Source organism: Hippocampus bargibanti, linkage group LG02 (assembly GCF_051943395.1).
Source record: "Hippocampus bargibanti isolate YZ-2025 linkage group LG02, ASM5194339v1, whole genome shotgun sequence".
Lineage (NCBI taxonomy): Eukaryota > Metazoa > Chordata > Actinopteri > Syngnathiformes > Syngnathidae > Hippocampus > Hippocampus bargibanti.
In genome coordinates this window covers 17,676,501-17,698,888 of record NC_142735.1, presented here as the reverse complement: position 1 = coordinate 17,698,888, position 22,388 = coordinate 17,676,501, and the positions used below count along the sequence as shown (strand labels likewise).

The window sequence follows — 22,388 nt, the reverse complement described above, 5'->3', positions numbered from 1 at the left end:
CTGTACTGTATCTCAGTGAATTGTTGTTTGAGTGACCCCCAAATCAAAACGCTTGTTTTCAAAGTGGTAAATTGTCAAGCATTGCAGTTCCAAAAAGGGAGAGGTGGGGTGGAGGTGGGTTGACAGAGGACATGACCTCTGAGCCAACTCTGGCCGTGTTCCCCTTTGGCGAGGGGCCCCATACATACATACATACATGCAACCCCCATGTTACCCCTGGCTATTCGTACCGCGCTAGCACCTGTATCCAGTGCGGCTGCCTGCCGGTCCCGTTTTGGGAAGAAAAAAAGTTGCAATGCTTCAGCTTCCGCTGTGTGCGTCTCAAGGGCAAAAGGGAAAACGAGCTGGCCAACCACAACAAATAAGCACGGACTGCTCTGCTCTGCTCCTAATACGTTCTGCCCTCTACCACCTTTTTCAGCTTTTTTTAATTTTGAAAGGAGAAATCTCAGCACTTGTACTTCAGTTGGACATGCCCGTTTCTTGTCATTGTTGTTATTTTAAAAGAAGATTTGAAAGCGGTGGCGTGCTTCGCGGCAGCGACAGCATGGGCACGATGTGACCGAGCTAGGAGCGCCATATGCGGCACCGTGTTCCCACTCCCTCCCGCCCCTTCTTCGTCATGCGGTGGATCACCGCACGATCCAGCATCCTCTTCAGTAGATTTTAAAATATTTTCCAGTCGCCCTCAATGGAGGATTTGGCGACGAAAAGAAACGACCTCTAACATGAACGCCAAACTTTCCTCAAGTCTCTTGATTATATTCACCATTTTGTGCCGATATGTTGGCGATTGGGAGGATTAACAGAGGAATATCCTCAAGAACATGAGAGTTGTACACCCTTGGATAAAGATGAAGATGCCAGGGAGGATGGCGTTGCATGGCCGGGAGGCTGGAGAGTGAACGCCGGCTTTGGTGCGTCTTTGCTCGGTCACGGAGAACTCGGACACGCACATATAGAGAAGAACAGACTTCTTTGGATTTAAATTGTCCAAAATTGTTATTATTTGTAGTTGGCTGGCCCCATAGGACTCCCGTGGATACAATGGGGATTATGCTCCAAGTTATTCTAGGAATGTTTCAATTCCTGCTGCTCACCACAATCCCAACGTCCCATGCCAAGGTAACGTATGGATTTATGTGCATGTGTGTGTGCGCGCGCGCGCGTGTGTTCGCGTGGTTGTGGACCATCTGACCTCTAATGTGTCTTTGCAAGCATGTGCTATACTTCATGTGTTTGATGGTCAAAGTGTGTTTCAATCCATTGTTTCTCTGCGCAAGTCATCCTACATGGGTCAATGACCACCTGTCACATCTATCTATCTATCTATCTATCTATCTATCTATCTATCTATCTATCTATCTATCTATCTGTCTATCTATCTATCTATCTATCTATCTATCTATCTATCTATCTATCTATCTATCTATCTATCTATCTATCTATCTATCTATCTATCTATCTATCTATCTATCTATCTATCTATCTATCTATCTATCTATGTGTCTTTCTGTCTGTCTGTCATTATTCATCGACAGTATCTATTTCTTTCTATCTTCAGTCCTTGTATTTGACCTATCTTCTAAAGGTCTGTAGGTCTTAATCTGCATGTATATCTAGATATCCCTATATATAGGTACTGTATCTATCGCAAAATCTATCTGTCTATAAATCAGTCGACAAGTCTATCTAGCTCGCCATGTGTCTGTAGAAATGTATATATCCATCCGTGGCACCATATTGTTTATGATAATTATTATTTATACATTTATACTGTATTCATATGACCACACGCAATCTGCATCCGGCGGTAAGAATCTATGGTACATTTCTGCCGTCAATACAGAAATCTGTAATCTAGCTATCTATCAGTGACGTGTGGTGAGGTTCATGGCTGGTGAGGCACTGACGTCATCACAGTCAGATTTACAAACATATGAACTCCGCAGAGTAGCTTCACCATTTGATTGGCAACAGTTAACGTGTTTTGTTTAAAATGTCATGTCAGCATTCTTTATATACTGTATACAAACTGTAGCATCGAAAAAAAGAATTACAAAAACGTTATTATCGTGTTACCTTAACGTATAAATGAAGTACAAGTCTCTCTGTCTCAATGGAGATCACTGCCAGTGAAGAAAGTCGTCCTTGATCAGTCCTGTTCCGACTGTATGTTTTCAGTCTTTTGTGCTGAGAATGACCGCTCCACTGATGCTGTAGTAGCTGGAACAGTGAGCACGAGCTGGAGCAACTTTGTTTCTTCAGGAATAGTTTCAATGAGATCCTTCTTGGCCAAAAAGCTGAGAAGCTGTCCAGGAGATTTACATTCATCCCTCAACGTTTGTGAGCTGTACAGTCCGGTGTTGGTCTTCCTTTAATTATTATCTCCTGCTTCGATAGAAAGTCCAGTTGAGAAACTTCTTTCAATGTAGGTATGTAATCCTCCATTCTGAAAATTAGGCCAAGCAACACAAAAAAAATGACTGGATGGTTGCACTTAACTTGCTAACTGTTTACTCTAGCTTGGATTGGATGGATTGGATTGGATTTGCCTTTATTAGTCTCACAGTGGAGAAATTTACATTTCACAGCAGCAAAGTGATGAAAGGAATGAAAGTAGAAAAACAAAATACATCAGATGCTGGAAATTCTATTATTCTGCAGCCGAGGAGTCGCAAGAAGAATCTCTAGTCACCAGCACCCCCTGTCATGAGGCAGGAGAACTGTGTGCCTCACCTTTGCACACAGTTTTGATAAAAATAAAATAAACACTATAGTACAGTGTTTATAATGTACAGTGACTGTACATTATAGACACCAGCTAAACTATTGAAATTTAGTTCATATACTAAAAGCTTTTGAACACTTTAATAGCGATATGCACAGGGACAGCAATGCGGTCTCACTGCAGAGCAAGCCAGCACAGTTAACATAGTGATTGCAGAGATAACATGGTGAGGCTCAGCAAGCTGCTGCCTCACCGCTCGTCTCCACTTAGTATTTGAACGGTAAATGTGAAAATTCAGCGATTTTGAAAAAAAATCCAAAAATAGTGAAGTTAAGTGGAAAAAAAACCTCAAAGTACAAATCACTAAAGAAATATAACTGTTTAATTTATTTTGTCATTTGATATTTCCATGATGACAGGTGAGGCACAGCCTCACCTGCCTCCCCTGACCGCACGTCACTGCTATCTATATATATATTTACCAACCAATTTATCCACTTGCTTATCTGTCAAAATGTAGTGTCGTTCATCTTGAAGCCATTATAAAAACTGAATATGTGGCTCTTGACTTGGGTTTGTGATGTTAATTTAACTGTTCATTAAGTGACTGTCAGAAGACGATATTCCTTAATTTCCCCCCATTGGACAGATTACGATCTGTTTATCTAGCCACTCAGGGATAATATGTCGTTGCCAAAAGAAATGCTATTTCTTCAGACAATCTTCCAAGCCAAACAGGTTCTAATTAACAGGCAGTGTTGTCCCCCCAAAAAATAATTCAAAAGTATAAAGACCACAGGTGGTGTTATCATTGTCGATTTAGGCTTATTTGAAATGTTGAGGTTTTTTTTTTAAATTAGACATTACAACCCATGTAAGTCATTAGGTGATTGAAACACGTGCAGTAATCTTCACCCCACACTCACGAGCAAGCTGACAACGTGTTTTCTTTATTTATGTCTGAAGAAATCTATCAGGAACACTCAGTGCTGTGAGCCGCGCAGGGAGATGGGCCTGGCACTATACTGAATGTTTTACTCATTCATGACGCCAGACGCTACAAGGCTTGGCCTTGATTCTTTTTAACATCCTTCCAAGACAGCTGTGTGGTCATTTGTTAGTTCAAGAGCAAGGCAGAGTTAGTTGGGCTCATTTAAAACTGCCCCATTAAAAAAAAAGCTAATGTACGTTCTATCTGTACTTCAAGTTGGTGCTTTTCCCCTTCAGGACCTGTAGATGGTGATAATGTATATGTAAACCAATCAAAATAAATAATTAAGTGAGAAAAGTGGCATAGCAAAGCTTAGTATGGTGCTAACTGAACTAGGTGCTTTTCTGTGATGACTCGGCAGAGTGATTAGTACTCATTGCTAACTGCCATTATAGGCCAACGAAGGAGAAAAGTGGCATTGTCGATGGCAACAATTGTAATGCAGTGCTCAAAAATGATGCTAACCACAGAGCGAAGCGCTTCTTTTACTAAGAGCCACAATTTGATTGCTCTCCGTGTACATTCAGGCTGATACTGTTCCTCTTTAGCGCCTGTAGATGATGATAATATGCCTTTCACACTCTAAAAATAAATGAAGAAGTCTAACGTGGTTTTAGAATGCTAAAAATGAGCCTAACAACAGGGCTAGCTGCTACGAGCTACCTCTCCCGGCCTGTCAGCGGTACTTCGTCTATGTTTGCCTTGCGATTGTATGTCAGCCAGTTCAGGGTGTATTGGGCATACTACTTAACTGTCCAATGACAGCTGGCAAAGCGACATTCCGGCGACGCTTGTAGAAAATAAGAGGATTCGGAATTGGATGGATAGATGGATACAGTATACATAATTAGAAATTAATTGCTAACAACAATAATGATAATGGTATTAATACAGTAAAGTCTCGTTATATCGATATTCAAGGGAGTCCGAAAAAATATCGATATAACTGGGACTATCGATATATCCGACCCTGTTTGCATGTAATTTTCTCCGTGCGTGCATAGAAATAGTATCGATATAACCGGGACTATCGATATATCCGATATCGATATAACGAGACTTTACTGTAATTGTAAATAACTTTAATGGCATCTTTTGAGGGACACACATGTGTTCTTAAATACATAAATAATACCCACAAAAATAATATAAAATATTCATGCATATTAATTAATGTCAACATTAATAATGTGTCATATAAATAATACACTGAACAAATATGGATTTAATCACATGAAAATGTAATACTTCAATTAAAAGAAAGGCAAGATTAACTTTTTATATGTAATATTTTACCAGTTTGTGATATTGAATGTGAGTGTGCCAACAACTTGTGTTTGTTTGAACATTGTTACCTTGGTGGCAAATGGCTTTAAAAACAAACGAACAAAAAACAGGAGTTGAGCTATATACAGTATTCATATTATTAATATGAATAAACATGTTTGGCTCTCTTTAGGGGACACAAAATGCATTATGTCAAAGAAATGCGCACAAAACTAAACATACTCACTTGAAGTTGTGTACGTATGTCTGTGACGCGTGTGCATCTGTGTGTGTGTATAAAGAGGGGAGGAACTGTTTAAAAGGGACCGACTGAACAAAGTCTACATTCCCTTGTGAGTGGCCTTGGTCTCACACTCGCACATGCACGCACACACGCACACGGTTATTGGACTTTTGTATTTTGTGTGTACGTATTGTGGTCCCCTAAAGTTAAACTTGGATGTTAAAATATGTGCCAGGTTAATAATTTTCCATCCTTCAATGAATGAAAGTCAATGTGACCCAAGTGGATGGATCGAGACACATACTGTATTTCTTAAATCATTTTCTTCCATGTTAAATCAAAATATTCTGTAGCGTTGTCATATTTTTTCCCTCATAAGCATGCTTTTTAGCATTCATAAAAGCTATACGAACTTAAAAATAAAGTAAAAACATGATTGATTTAGATTTCTAAAAATGTAACGCCAAAAGTCAAAAGGTGAATCTACAGTATAACAAACAATGATGTGCATGGTAAAAAAAAATGTCAAAAAGTCGGAGGATGACAATGCCACCTAAATCACTTGCTTGTGTCTGTGCAATTCATCCTCAAACCTTCTCTTGCGAGCACAATGAATATATGTTTAACTCTGTCAAGAGTGCCATGCAATGTAAAACCTTTTTCAAGTCTTCAATTAGAAATGAATGAACTGTAATTGCCAAAGTGGAATGGCAACCTCTTGTAACCCTTAACTTCATAATTATTATCGTTGGCCGCGCATTCACAGACATGTCTTCATTGTACTCATGAATGGATCTTCAAAGAGAAGCTTGAAACCCAAGACTTCAAAAATGCAACATAAATATAATTAAAGACTTGTTTTTGGATTGAAAAAAGCCTTTTTTTTCTGCAGTAATCGAGTGATCTTTTGCCCATGAAAATGTGATTCTTGCCTATTGAACTTCTAATCCCAGTGACACCAACTCTCATTCTCTGCAACCCAAGAGGGACTTGGCAGTGGGTGGTCGGGTGAAGGAGGTAAATCAGAATCAGAAAACCTTTAATCATCCCACAATGGGGAAATTTGCAAAGGTAGCAACTCCAGATCATCAAACTACCAAACCTTTCCCCAACATATATTTTTTAATCATGTCAGCTCATCTCATGACAGACACATTTACGACACATGCCTCGATCTGGCGGCCTCCATCCTTTGATTTTGGTTGTAACTTACAGCTCGCGTTCTAAAGGGGCCACAGGGCAAAATAAGCGGCACTATCTTACAGGAAATTCTTTCATCATTCCAAACCTCCTTTTACTGTAAATCAGCAGCCCAGTCCACATTGCCTGAAGGACACAGTTTGAGAGAGCAGTTCAAAGGAGAGCTGTTTATTGACAGGTCTGAATTATTGGAGAAATCAGAAATGTATTTGGAGTCGAACAGCATATTTTGAATTTGTGGTCAGTGTAAACACAGCCACGTGGTTGTAAGGCGGTGTGTGCACTTATGCAACCTCATGATCGGAGTTGTGTATTTTCATTTCAACTGGTAAAATGGAAACACTTATCCATCTTGTTGTAATTTCTTAATTTCATGAAAATAAGAATTTAGACAATGGGCGGATAGACTTTCTCTACTCATTGTACTGCTCACCAATCGGAACGTTCGGCAAAGATCAACGAGATCAAGATAAGATTTAGACGTGTCACGTGAATCACTCATTTGCATATTGAATCCATCATTTTAGCTTGTTGGGATATTTAAGCCTGTCAATTGTGTCATCTGATGTAGGAATCACCCATCCAAATTTATGTTGGCTTCATACTCATTGGGAACAGAGGTGAACTGAAGCCTATCACAGCTGACATTCACAAGAGGTTTACTGTGCACAAAACTGGCAGGGAAAGCCTCCCGAAACAGCAAACAATTATTTGGCGTTGATCAGAGGATATTTAAAATGTGGCATGTGTGTGCAAATTCCCAGTTAGCCTGGGGCTAAATAGGTTTGACTAATGCCGGGGTCTTATGCAACCAGATGATCTCATTTTTTTCCATGTATTGTTTTTCCCTCTACTCGAAAACAACTTTGAATTTTTTTGAACCTTCTCTTTCATCCACCAGCTGGCTCACTGGCATCCCACTGAAACATCCAAATCCAGAGAAGGTCGAGAAGGTAAGTGCCACTTTCTGACAAAGTTGTCCGCCATCCTCCACTCTGCGGTGTCACTGAGACTTGTGTTCTCACTCAGTTCGACGGTGGATGGAGGTGTACTCCCGCAGTGGCTGCGAACCCCGAGAGACCTTGGTGGAGGTCTGGCGGGAGTTGCCGGGGGAGACGCATCACCTTTTCGTGCCCTCCTGCGTAGCGGTGAGGAGGTGCGGTGGATGCTGCGCAGACGAGGCCATGGAATGCGTGCCCTCGCTCACGCACAAGCTCACAATGGAGGTATATGCACACACAAACTCATACACAGATATTTTACACATCTATGTTGTGCGATGGATGGAAAGCTGACCTTCACGTGTTTCGTTTTTAATGTGTGTGTGTGCGCGCGTGTGTGTGTAGCTGATGAGGACTTCCTTTATGAAACATGAGCTGATTCAGCTGACTTTTGTGGAACACAGCCAGTGTGAGTGCAGGTAAGAAACACGCACGCGCACACACACACACACACACACACACACACACACACACACACACACACACACACACACACACACACACAGTAAACACGCTATTTGTGTTAATGATTCACTGGTATTAGTCCCTGAATCAATCGAAATCTAAATTATAAAGATACCAATGTGAGTACTGATATTGATGGCTATCAGAGTAATCAGATTGATAGTTTTAATAAAAAAATTGTACTGTATTATAACTATTAGTTAGTTTTTCTCACGTCTGTGTAAGCTCTCAGTCGTACAGGAGTGGTCCATCGATGAGAAGGTTTCTTCAGCCGTCATCTGTACAAAAGTGAAGGTTTCGGACGTTTCGCCTCCTATCCAAGAGGCTTTGTCAGCGAACTAAAGTCTTACTGGTCGTATCGGCCCTATTTATATATCCCTAATGTCCAGACATGGCGGCGCCGGACACAGCTATGGTAGGTCCCTACTCTCAGGTTGGGGGAGCAGAGGACCACTCCCTGTGGCCCCACTGATTGTTCCTACATTCCTGACTAACTACTGGCCTGTTTGCCCCACTCCCTCCGGTATCGCCTCACACCTCTCACATCACCTCTCACATTCAAAAGAAAACTGTTTGTTTTCATTCCTAATATACTGTATTTTGTGTGTGTGTGTGTGTGTGTGTGCGCGCACGTGTGTGTGTGTGCATGTGCGTGTGTGCGTGTGCGTGCGCGTGTGTGTGTGTGTGTGTGTGTGTGTGTGTGTGTGTGTGTGTGTGTGTGTGTGTGTGTCTGTGTGTGTGTGTGTGTGCGTGTACGTGTGCGCGAAAATGAAGTACTGTAGATTAAAAAAATCAGAAAACCAAAGACAATCACCCAATGATTTAAATTACATGAAAACTTATGTTTTGTACTTTTAAAAAACCAACAAAATTTTATTCAGTAAGCTTCAGAAAAACCATCTAGACATGATTGGGAATAAGGAAAGTTAATTTATTTGATTGTTCGAATGTGTCTGAACAAGAATGTCTTTTCGTGATTGTACCTAATTTTATGTTTACCAAACAGATTTTCACTTTATGAAAGTTTATGCAATGTAACTTAGTGGCTCCTCTTACTGTAGCAAAGAGAATACACATGTATATTTAAGTCCATCAACTACTTCATATTTATTTGCAGGTTAAAAACACAGCTCCAGCTGACACCAACGATAAGGTAAAGTCATTTTGCTCCAATAGTACTGCTACCAATAGTATTGCGAGCAGTGAAAAAAAGTCAGTCCGACCTACATTGCTGGAAAATGTTACTTTTCATTCTTCACTTCCTCTGAAATTTCACCTTGTGAATTAAAATGTCGGTGGCAGGTCTACGCCTTCGTAGACAGTCTTCACAATGCATCTCAAAAACAACTTTAACATTTGAAAATAAAATACATGCAAGTTTAATCATATGAGCGTGATCCTTGTCCGAGGAGCAACGTGTGTTTAGATTTGGAAACAGCCTGCAGCCTAAAAAGACTGTCATATTTACATCACCCCGCTTCCTGTTTGGATATGGACGTAAATACAGAGTTCCAATCTATTAGTGTGTGCTGTATGTCTGTATACGTTTGTTTCATGACTCAGTAAGGTTTTATGTGCGTGGGTGTTTTGGCTATACAATGACTAAACCAACCTGCGCGATGTCATACCTCTGTAACAACGTGTACAAGTTCAACCTGTGTTTGAAATGTGTTCCTCCTGTGTAATGTCCCTCATCGAGTTAGCATCTGTGTGACTCCCTTCTAGCATCCCCTAGGGCGACCCGCATCCTGTTGTCACCATAGTAATGATTTTATCTGGCCCGCCGTGTGCGCACACTCACTGGTAAAGATGGAGCACAGTCACGCATCCGCCCCACCGTCATCGTCCTCGCCGTCTATTAAATGAACGACAACAACACGGGACATTGGGAACCTGATGATGTGCCAGCCGTGCAACCAAATGAGCCTATCATAATTTGATCGTGTTTAAACGATGGAGACGCCAAGAATTCATTTTGAAGGCGGTGGATGTTTAGATTTTCAACCATTTGAATCTGTTACATGACATTTTAATATTGTAAACATCTGTAGGATTGTGGGAAAAAAATAGTGTTTTTCTATTTACATACATAGCCGGATTTTTATTTATTACATTTATTTGGGTCAAGATTAACTTATTCACTGCCTGACGATGTGCAAAAATGTGTGCACTCCAGTGCCAGAGTTTTTGTCATTTTCACTGTAATTGCAGGACCCACAGAATATTAAGTTTTAGGAGTACATAAACATTCAATACAGCGTTAGAAACTTTAGACTCTCTTCTTTCATTAGAAAAAAAGAGTTAATTCCTAAATTATATGGTTCTGGAGTTATCTGAGCTTGAAATGGGGGAGGCTGTACAAAAGGCAAAAGCCGCCCCCTCGTGGGAGGGAAAAACATTGCCAGAGATCTGGCCAGCGCTTTATCAACACCCTCGCAAGAAAAACCAAAAGCCGAACTAATTCGGGAATGACGTTCAACGTAATGCTTTTCGATTCTCGAATAAAATTTGGGAATGGCAGTGAATGAGTTAAAAATAAGTTACCATCATTAATACTGAGGTGTACCACATATATGTTCTTTTTTCACAATTCTTGAGTCATACATGATGAGGACAACATTGACAAGTGTGAACTGAGTTAATTTGTAATGCAAATGTTGTGTACTGAAGATGACCAACACAGCACATTTTGGTGGAAAGTGAAACCCGGCTCGGTAGAACAGTGAAACACATCTCAGCTTAGTTCCATTTAAAGTGAATTTTAAAAACAGCTCCAGTTGAAACCAAACCTCAAAATGAAAATCAGACATTGCAGAATGTGATTTCAAAACAATTGACTTAGATAGGAATGTTTTAAAAAAGGCTGAAGTCTCATACTGTGTTGAATGTCGAGGAATAAAAATGTGTTTCAAGTCAGGTTTAAAAGCTAGCAGTAAAGTATTTGATTTTAAATATGCACCGGGAGGACATTCCATAATTTGGGACCAAGGAAAGAATTAGCTGTTTGCCCTCTGAACTACTGCTTAAACTTTAGAACAGGGGTGTCAAAGTCATTTTTTGCCGCGGGCTACATTGCAGTTACGGTTTCCTCTTGAGGGCTGCTATGAATTTGGGGAAGCCATTAGAATGTTTAATCCCGTCCACATATTACATATAGAGCACACAACAAATTGAGAAATAACCATTTTTCAAATCTGAAGTCAAAAATAATGGCTCTTATTGTGGTTTACATGGGACAATTTGAAATTTTGGTTCAGACTTTAGTAAGCATCATGGAATTTCACAGGTTTGATTTGCCTTCGCGGGCCGAATAAAATGATTTGGCCCCCGGGTCTTGACTTTGACACCTGTGCTTTAGTACCTCCAGGAACTGCCGGTCAGCTGACCTGAGGCACTCTGCAAGAGGATAAGGTTGAAGTCTCACAGGAAGCAAAAAAGATCAAAATGTATTAAAAAAAACAATGAAGCAAAATCTTCAAATGAACTCATCCTCGAGCACAGGGGTTGGGAACCTTTTTGACTAAGAGAGCCATAAAAGTAAAATATTTTGAAATGTTTTTCAGTGAGAGCAAACATGCACGTAAAACACACGCACGCGCGGCCACTTTTCAACAAAATGTCAGAATGTATTTTTGAAAATAACTTTGCGATAGTACTCACCGTTAACATGAATGGTTTTCCGTTCCTCATGATTGGTAAAAATTTAGCGGAACGATCGAATGAAAGTCAACTTGCCGGCTCCATACGCGAAGTTACTGCTAGCTAGCCTGCACACGGCTCATTAGCTTCCACACTTGCTATGCAACATACTTCTCACAGACGTATATTGATGCTAACATTAACATGGGGCTTGTTAAAATGTCACTGACATTCGATTCTTTCATCGATGGAATTGTTTCATTGCAAATTAGAATCAGAACATTTTGTCTCCTCAAAGGCGAATAGTCCGGTGCATTCAAGCTGGAGTGTACTTGTCGGGCTCATTTAAAGGGGCGTTTACCTGTTTCAACACGACGGCCAGTGTCATCCGATCAAAATCTCCGCTAACCTAGGTCAGTGTCATCCAATCAAAATTGTGCTTTCCGCCAACTGCAGCCCCAACAGGAAATGAACGGCGAAAAAACGAGAATATGTATTTAGTTTTATCGGCGAGCCATATGCAATCATCAAAAGAGCCATATATGGCTTGCGAGCCATAGGCTCCCGACTCATGCTCTAGCAGCTATCAGGGGTAAACAAGAATTGGAAACAAGCGCTCCGGCTTACGTATCCTAGCTGATAGGCAAGCAGCAGAATTTTGAAGCAAATCAGAAAGTTTGTAAGGGCATTGGCTGACTCTGAAGTTAAGTGCAAACTATCCATCCATGATTTTCGGATCCGCTCAAAATGATTAATAAACTAGAAAAATGAAATAACATTTAGAGTACTGTATTTTCCGCTGTGTACGGCGCACCCAAAAGCCTTGATTTTCTTTCAAAAGATGACTCTGCGCCTTATGCGCAGGTATGCCTTATATGTGAAGTCATATTGAGCCACAACAGGTCTCACAACTCCTGTCAGCAGCTATCGACTCCATTTCTCCGCGTAGAAGAAGTAGTGCGTAACCCCAGCCTCTACTGTCGCGCCTTATATATGGTGTACCTGATATTTACAGTATATTTTCATTCATTGAACGTGCGCCTTAAATCCAGTGTGCCTTATACATGGAAAAAGTTTGAAAATACACCATTCATTGGGGGTCCGCCTTATACTGCCGTGCACCTTATACACCGGAAAATACGGTCGTTCTGTCACTAGAATTGTCACCATCTTGGCTTTCAAAATGTTCTTGAAATAATTTACAAGAAATTAAAAACTTTCAACCCTGGCCTTTTTTTATTTTATACAGGCGAAATAAAAAACATTTGGTTCCTTTTTGTTACTAAAATGAATCATTTTCTCATCTTTTTTCATTTTTAGGCCCTATCACGAGCCAACAAGAGTTAAGAAAAAGGGTCGAGGAAGTAAGACATTTGGAGGCATCCGAAATGCGTAGGTTCAGATCATGTATCCATTATTCCATCCATCTCCTGTCGCCAATCATAGATGACTTACCGGGTGAGAGGTGGAGTGTATCAGGCACTGGCTGTTGTCCAATCGCAGGGCTCAAATAGCACCCAGAAGTTCAAGTCAGAAACAATAATGTGCATATCTTTGGAATGTGGGAGGAAGACCTTTACCCTCAAGATTAGAACCCAGACACCAAAAAGTGTGAGGCAGACATGCTAACCACTTGTCCATCTTCATTTGAAACATCATCCAATTTCATTTCAAAGATTTTCCCTATGGGATGGATTTTTTGGAAGTACTCAAACAGCTCCTCATTGCGTGTGTTTGGGTGAGAGAGTTATCTGGTCTTCGTTATTTGACACAGTTATTTGGACAATTTCTTTTACAGCCGCATTAGTCAAGGTCTGACGCACACACCCACACACAATCACACACATGCACACACAAGTTCACTCACCTCTGTCTGATACTCGCCACTCAAAGAGATCTTTGTGGCTGCGAATATACAGTCAGGATGAACAGAATGTGTCTTTGTGGCACACATTTAACACTCCACAGCACCTCGGGCGGTTCAAAGGAGGACAATAAATAACAGTTGGAAAATGGAGGACAAGGCTACGAATGAAAAATCTGAAATAATGTCACAGAGGGTCCCTGTGTGCCAGGTAGAGGGGAAAAAATGAAGAAAATAGTAGCCAAGTTAAAATGAAACGTCTTGCAAAGCTTATGTTGTTTTCTGCATTGTCTGTGTCTTTCGTGACTGAATGTGTGATCGCAGCTCAACGGTGTGAAATGTGTGGGAATCCGCCGTTTGAACACCAAGTAACAATGAAAACCTTGTAGCGCCGTGGCCCGAGATTGACATGTGTGTTTAGCACTGTGATTCCCATGACGTCACCCAGACTGTTTGGAGGGAGAAAAGAATTAGCACACCTTTTGGCAGTCACTCATATCCGGGCCCCAGGGGGTCAGAGGGGGCTACGTATTGGGTGTGATGCCCCCTCAGAATCCATCCATCACCTCCAAAGGGCTTTATTCGAGCTCTCGCAGGGGTAAAATCTGTGTAATTTGCTCCCGAATGCCACCTTCTCTGTCGCTGCCAGCGGCAGGCGTGGTCACCGCGGCCTTGGACAAAGATGGCCTCTCTCTGCCTCATTAAGTATCTTCATTATCCACCTCCCTCCTGGGAAGACGCAAATGGAGACACTTTTCTCATCGCTATGACCACTGAGCTGATGAGCATGAGAAGCAAACAGGATTCATGGCAAAGATTTCACTGTAGATGTTTCATTTTTAGCCGCAGGAAGAATCAGACCCCGGAGAGTGATAAACAGTTTGACAGACAGGGTATTTCAAAAGTCACAATACACTTCTTTTTTCATTATGTATTCTTCGATAGATGCAAGACTATTAATGTCTCAAACTTACGGTTTGCAGTTTATGTCAGCAAAATTGCCTCCGGGGAAGAAGTTTCTCTGTCCCAGACTGAAGTTCAGCTCCAGTTTGAGAACCTTCACCGTGCCTCAATGTACAGGTTTAGTACAGGTTTCTCAAAAATGTGATTATATTGGATTAGACTAGACAAGCCTTTATTTGTCTCACATTGGATACATTTATATTCCACAGCAGCAAAAATAAAATACAGGAGTTGCTGTAAAGGCAGCCACTCTCGCTGCGCCATCTTGAAGTAAAAAAAATAATAAAATAACACAACACAAAAGATACTGACAATATTTAGCACTTCTGCACCCTCTTTGTTGTTGTTTTATAACTTTGCTGCTGTGAAATGTACATTTCTCCACTGCAAGATGAATAAAGGTACATCCAATCCAAAGCAGTTCTAGGTGAAAGAGGAAAGGATCAAAGTGTCCTTTTCACCAATGGATCAGGGACATCATGGTGGAATGTGCAGGTCTGCTACAAGCTAAGTTTTGAAAGCAAACACGAAGCTGCAGCATCCATTGACGAAAAGAGATTGTCTCACATCTCCTGTCCCAGGAAATCCGCTTCAATTCCAAGCCGCGACAGTTCCACAGCTCTGCGCTGATGCTCGTTTCTTCTCATCGCCTGCTCCTCAAGCCATGTATCCATCCAGCCGCAAACTGTCCAACAGCACCGACCTTTCCGCTGAACGAAGCGGGGCTTTGAAAATGCTGCATAATTACTGGCGCAAAAAAAGCACAATTGCCCCAGAGCTCTCCAGCGGTGACAGTCAAATGGCAGCGACATTAGACATTCCTTCTAATCAATAACATTGCTGGCATTTTTGTGCTACCGAGAAGGCGCAATCGCTCAGCACAGTGTCCTTCTTGATGAATCTTGTGGCCGAAAAACAATCGGTATCCACATCCACGTGACGCACAACAACACAAAGTAACAAAAGAAAACACAAAGACAACACAAAACCAACCCAATAAAAAGCACTTGCCAACGACTGCCCACTTGGGCGCCATCTTGGATTAGAAACTGGCTCTGTTCCTGACAAACCACGCAGATGATAACACCAAACTTTTAGATCTTTTGTGACAACTGTGAAACTCAGTAACAACCAAAGTTTGATTTGGTCGATGATGCCAGTAGCGACTTCCGCTTTGGCCTCCACGAATTAACCAGAGTCTGCAGACCTTCCATTAGCCTTTCTTTACTACAAATCTAATCATCCAATGTTCTTTATCCTCCACAGGACTCCTGTTTCCTCCTTTCCCCCCACCACCTCTCCTCCTCCGCCGACTTTACGGCCGTCTTGTCGGCCATGCAAAGGCAGAAAGTGGACGCTGGATGCAGCCTCGTGTCGATGTCTCTGCAGAATCACTGCTGAGATCTGCCACCGAAAGCACCGGCAACTCAACCCGCATCGCTGCAGGTTGGTGCAAACTGCACACACATACTGTATGTGCAGTGAACGGCCGGCAGTTCGTGGTTTGGTATTTTATTTTGATTTATTTTTTTTCCCCTTCCAATCCAAAAAGGAAGAAACGGCCACCCGATCCAGGGCTTGAATGCACAACCCTGTGATTAGGAGGATCAAACTCTACCAACTGCACAAACCGGGCTTGGTAGCATACTGTGAAAAATTTTCACTAGCTTCCAAGTCACGTATGGGGAAATTCACCGTGGGGGTGGGATAATTTAAATCAGCCCCGCTGTTACGCCACAGTTAGGCAAAAATTCTGAATGGCTAACTCACAGGCACATTTTTGGAAATATCACAAGAAAATATTATATGGCTGTCACTGTGTGGACAATTTCATCAAGCGATCAAGAATGCGCTAGTCAGTCAAAGCTAAACATTGTTAAACGTAAGCTTTACAGCCAATCAAACTCATTGCAGGAGCTTCACCTTCTTACCACGGAAGTACAGAAAGTCTTGCTCAGGCTAATAACGAAAGATTTGTTATTTAATTTCCCCACTTTTGAAGCAAACCTCAGATTTTTTTTCTTCTGTGTTCACTTTCAGGTGTGATGCCATGAGGACTTGACACATTCCCCTTCTCGCCTCGTCCTCTCCACACAAACCCACCCAAAGGAAGTATTATTAGCACACTGCCTGTATTAACTTTTCCAAGTGAAGCCACCACTGTAGCACTCTACATGTACATCATATGTGTGCGTGTATGTGTGTGTGTGTGTGTGTCTCCACATGTACAGTACATAACGTGCGCAGACACGTCCATTCATTGAACACCTCATCCGAGCGCAGGGACCACAGCGCTAATTTATGATTCATGGATAAACATTCCCAAGTAGATTGCGACTTTGCAGTTGCTTGGACACCTTTGGGACTATCATGGATGAAGTGGACCTCTTGAAAAACTGAGACAGATTTTTTTTTCAGGTTCATGTTGGGGCCAAAGCTTGTGTGGAGAGTTAAAAAAACAGCAATCAGATAAAAAGGTGCAAAAGCAGTCAGACGTGGCGGCCAGGACATAGGATACACACATGCAATGGCATAGCCTATGTGTGTGTTTGGACCTATCATGGTGCTGAATGTGTCTGTGTGGTCTGGCTCTGAAAGACTCCAGATGGGTGATCCCCTGCCTAAAGCATATAAGCACGGGCGAGCCTTTTGCAGCATTTGTTTTAATTTGGGCCCTTTTGTCTCTTGTCTTTTCCATCGGATTGAAAGCGGACGCCTTTCGCCTCGCTTTGCCTCGCTTTTAGGCAGTGAGAAGAATGACAATAATGAGGTCTGGCGTCTGTCCACTGCTTTGCACAACACACACACACACATTCCCATTGAAAGCTAATGGCACATACACACACGCAATGTGAAACGAATGCAGGAAGCCATAAGCTTTTTTTCTTTTCTATATATTACATGCATTTTTTTATTAAACGAGCCACAATTTTATGCATTATTATAATTGTATCACATTGCTTGAATGTCCCTTTTTGTTTGGCCACAATCGGTCCGCATAAAGAGTCATGCCCGGTGGCCCAAATGTCTTGAGTGCAAATGCGTATGTCTCACTCATACAAACCACAAAAGAGCAGTAATCGGTATACATTAAAATAAGTTAATCACACAAACTAAAGCAGTAAAAGGAAAAGGTGGGGTCATGTCTTGTTCAGGGTATAACAGACCACCGTTTACGGATGTTCTTTGGTATAAAAAGGACAAAGGAGGCCCAAAACGAGTTGTCAGTCAATGTGACAGGCCAAAGCTGGAGCTCTATACATGTCACGCTCCAAAATCCGGAGCTGTTTTGACGTGACGGACCAGAAGGCGGAGCTGTGTATATTTTACAGACTAAAAGTCGGGGCTGTATTGAGATGACGGTCCAAAGAGCCAGATTGTTGTGACAGACCAAAACAGAAGCCATATAGACATGGCAGGCCATGAACGACGCTGTCCTTGACGGCCAAAAGTCCAAGTTGAATTCATATGATGGTCCAAAACTGGAGCCGTATGGGTGTTATGCACCGAAGGTTTCGGGTGCTACTTTTTTTTTAAACACAAAGATTTATTTTACTCAGAGTTTAGCCCTTTACCTTCATTGAAAGTCTCAAAAGTGCACAACATAGCCTTGGGGTTCATGAATGACTGCGACTGCCTCAAGTAAAGACATGATAAATACCATATTTATTCCTTCATGTCAAGTTACAATGTCTGTCATTACATCGATCACTACCTCTTAATCAGAACACATTAGTCATCTACTGGTATATTCTTCTCTTAACTCTTTTGCAGATGTATTTATCAATAAGTACAAGTATTTTTTGTTTTGTTTTTGGACCTACACCATATGTTCTCAAGGCCTCAGATATGAGATGGGGATTGTTATTTTCTTGGCTACTTAATAATGTAACATGCCTACATTGTTCCTATTTTGTAGCAAAAAAACTATTGTAATTTGTGAGGAAATATAGTCAATATAGCCTGCATGTGAAATAGAAAATGGCCCGCACATGTACTACAAATTGCAATGCAGCTATTTCAGACATCAGTTGCATTTCCATTAAATCTCCAGAATGAGGCTCAGATAGTTGAATCAAATGGGGAAAGTGTTGGAAATACTACACTCTGATGTCTGAATACAACACACTGAGACTGGCAATGTACTCCCCTTCCATCAATTTCAGAACACAGCCGACTTGCGTAAGCCGCAGGATTGCTTGAACTGTCTATTTTGGTTTGACCTTTATTTGATGATGTTTTAAACTTAAATTGTTTTTTCCGTTACCATAAGACCGATCAGAATGAGGCTAATGGTTTAGCTTTACTTTTTTTCCTTTCGGCTTTTCCCTACAAGGGGTCGCCACAGCAAATCAGTGTCCTCCATCTTTAGAGGATTGATCCGCATGTTTGTTTTGGCCAAGCTTTTACGTCGGATGCCCTTCCTGACACAACCCTCTGTATTTATCCGGGCTTGGGACCGGCACAAGAAGACTTATGTCCCTTTGTGGCTACAGAACAATCATGATCATAAAGGTTTTGTGCTCTAAAAGTTTTCATTCTATACAGCTCAATATCCGTCCGTCCATATTGCACTGTTGCAAAAGGCACATACAGTAGACAGTAAATGCTATCCTTTCAGAAAAACCACACACAACAAAAACATTCCAGTGGATGGAGACGAGGTGCTGACCTCTCAGGAACGGCAGTGGGGGTAGGACATTTTGAAGTCTGGATGTTACATGTGCATGTCTACAAATGTTAGTTTAATTCTAAATCAAAGCAGGAACGAACACTTGCACATCTAGACATCACTACATCTTGATCTATTCCAATAATGTCTGTATTTGTGTGCTTTGGATCTGCACAGCTGACTGTATAGATTCCTTTGTCCAAATTATGACGTGATGAACCTTACTAAATGTATATGACATTTAATAACCTAGCTCTTGTCTATGACAGTGTATTCCGTAGCATAGGGGTTCTCAAACTTCTTGGGTCCAAGGACCACTGAGAGGGGACATTTACCAACCCCCCTACCCTTTCATACTCCCAACACTTATTAAACATAACAAGCAGAAATTGAAATCTAATGTGAGGGAGATTATTTTAACAGGCTAAAAGACTATGAGTAGCATTTTATTTGATGTATGATATATATACTTTATATACTGTATAAAGTTTGATTGATTGGGTTAGAATGCCACAGAAATATTATAGGTATTATAGGTTATAGGTCATATGATCCTATGATTATTATTGTCTTGACAGAATGTGTTGGGGTAATATCATAAAGTTTTAGTTCTTCGAGGGGAAGAAAATAATACTCAGTACAAGAACTGTCATGATCTGTTTGGCGACCAATGGGTGGCGCTGTCGGCCCCGCCTGCTGCCTCTCAGGTGCTGGTCGTTCCCAATCAGTGACACTCAAAAGGACTCCCGGCACGACCATTCGCACTTGGGTCATTGTTGAATGCATTGTATGCAATTGTATGCATTGTGTATACATTGTATGCTGTGCATGTGTTTGTTTCATCTTGGCAGACTTTCACTCTTGGTTTTTCTTTTGATACTTTGTATTTTTCTGTTCAAATTATTTTAACGTTTTAGATTTTGTTCTTGGTGACTTTATTTTAATACAACTTCTCAAATACAACTTGCTCTTCCCTCCTGCCTGCTTTTTGGGATCCACAACTGCCATCACCATCTTGCATCTTGCTGTGACAAGAACATATTTTGTTGGGATTAAAAGATATAATTTTGAAAAGAGTTGAATATCTCAAAATAATGTAAGAATACTTGGATATTGAAGTCAGCATATTATAAAGGAAGGTATATTTTTCAATAGAAATTTTAAAAAACTACTCATTTTATTCTGGAAAATGTGCCTTTGTTCTAAAATACAAAAACAGAGCTAAATTCTTGAAAAATCAATATTTTCCAGAAAAAAAAGTCGAACACCTTTTGTCCTTAATTCATTCAGCGATATCTCGTTGGATTTTTTTGTAATTGGCCCAAAGCTATGACATGAAGAACTAATCACTTGTTTATGTTTCCCTTCAGCCGTGAGGCTGTAGATCGTGCATTTTGTTGAATGATATGAGTTTTACGTAATAATTTATCATGAATTATTTTTCGGACACTCAGCTGCTGATAGCACACAGACGCTCGAGTGGCCGAACACCCAAGTTTGAGAACCACTGCTTTAGCCATGTGTTGTGATTGCCGCTGCAGATACATTGTACTACTGTAGCCTGAGCAACTCTTTTTTTTTGCTGCTATACCATTTGTGCCCTTTAATAATGCCCTTGTAGAAAAACAAGACTGGGTTATGCCATACTACTGAAAAGCATCAACTCCATGTCGTCATATACAGTATACTGCATCCGATGTATTGGAAATGATAAAACAATCATGTTACAAAATGTTATTAAAGGAAACGTCTTATTTTTCATACAAAGCTCTGGTGTTTGTGTCATTTTACGGTGATGAAAGGCAAACAGTATTATTTTCAATGGCATCGTCACCCTGTGAGTTATTGACAGGGAATTATGTGAACGTGAGTATGTGTGTTTTGAGACACAATATTATTCTCTCTCCGCTCATTGTCTGTTCTGCTGAGTCAGAAGCTGCTAATGGACACGCTGAATACTGCTAATATGGACAAAAGCCAAATAGTTAAACTTTATTTGGTTGCCCACATAGTACTGACAGCTAAGTATGATTTAATGACAGCTTTGTACTTTATTCAATTTGCTTTCCTGATTGTTAAGAAATCTGTCTATAATGTGCTTGTTGTTATTATTATTATTATTATTATTATTATTATTATTATTATTAATAACCAAGTAGACAAGTGATGTTGGAGAAAGGAGGGTAGCGCTGCTGCCCCCCTATCTGACTGTCTCATGGAAGGGCATCATTCCAGTACTGTACTATATATAGCTGCTGGATGAAGGAGACAGAGAGTGAAAGGGACAGAGTGAGTCATGCATCATGGTAGAGAAAAAAGAAGTCTCCATATCTTCCTTTTTTAACTAAGCCTTGCCCTGTTTTAAAACCAATGAAATCATATCATCATTACATTGAGTGAGGGAAATAAGTATTTGATCTGATTCTCAGTTTTCCTAACCAAGTATATTCAGGGGATACAAAAAGTCAACGCACCATTGCTAAATGCCTGGTTTTAGTTATAACCTGTACCATTTCATTGATTTTTTTAGAATTGTTCAATGGAGTAAAAATACACCTTTGAAAAAATCAAATAAGGTGGACAAATGTGCACACCCTTTAAAACAGGGATATGGCTCTGTTCATAATTAATACAGAACATTCAAACCTGTGTCAAATGGGACTCACAACACATCTGCCACCATTTAAAAGTGGAGCTGAAGGTTTTTTCATTAACCCCAAATCATTTTTGTGGGATTTTCTTGACATTATTTGCTTTCTAGCTGTCACCTTTCAGTTTGCGACCAACGGGTGGCACTGTCGGGCACCACGTGCAGCTGCACAGGTGTTGGTCGTTTTAATCAGTGGCAGTTAAAAGGACTCCCGGCATGACCATTCAGTGTCGGGTCATTGTTTGTTTCACCCTCTCAGATTTGTTTCATCTTGTGATCTTTTGCTTAAGGTTTTGTTTGCCACTCTGGGCATTTCTGTTCTGATTACTTTGTTATTTGACATTTTGTTCCTGCTGACCTTTTTTAAGCTGATTTGTCAAATACACACTGCTCCTCCCTCCTGCCTGCATTTTTGGGGTCCATCACCACCACCACTTTGCATATTGTGACACGAGCCGAAGGCTGAAGGTTTTATGTCATAAACAGTTGCGAATACTGGACTGTAAAGAAAAATTCACGCTGCCACCACCATGCATCTCTGTAGTAGGTATGGTGATTTTCCTTGGTGAAGAGAAATCTTGTGTTTTCTCCAAACATACCTTAGGGAGAAACAAAAAGTCCAACTTTACTTGCAGCGGACCATGACAAAATCTCTCAAACATGTCAGAACATGTGAAGAGAGATTGTATAGAAAATTAACGG

The 22,388-nt window shown here is 40.9% G+C and overlaps 1 protein-coding gene across 6 annotated transcripts; it reads left to right on the top strand.

Moving 5' to 3' along the window:
• Positions 1-268: 268 nt before the first annotated feature.
• Positions 269-20,790, top strand: vegfba (vascular endothelial growth factor Ba). 6 transcript variants are annotated; one of them, XM_088989732.1, is made up of 9 exons: positions 271-917; positions 1,016-1,125; positions 7,334-7,385; positions 7,462-7,658; positions 7,779-7,852; positions 9,016-9,051; positions 12,858-12,929; positions 15,631-15,810; positions 16,405-20,790. In XM_088989732.1, the coding sequence occupies exons 2-9, from the start codon at positions 1,048-1,050 to the stop codon at positions 16,424-16,426; spliced, it is 711 nt and encodes a 236-aa protein (XP_088845858.1). In that variant the 5' UTR covers positions 271-917; positions 1,016-1,047; the 3' UTR covers positions 16,427-20,790. The 6 variants fall into 6 exon arrangements, 5 of the variants coding, with proteins under 5 accessions (XP_088845855.1, XP_088845858.1, XP_088845856.1 ...); XR_016114169.1 differs by lacking the exon at positions 16,405-20,790 and adding an exon at positions 9,624-11,950 and having other exon boundaries at positions 269-1,125; positions 15,631-15,697; XM_088989728.1 differs by having other exon boundaries at positions 272-1,125.
• The last annotated feature ends 1,598 nt before the right edge of the window (positions 20,791-22,388 follow it).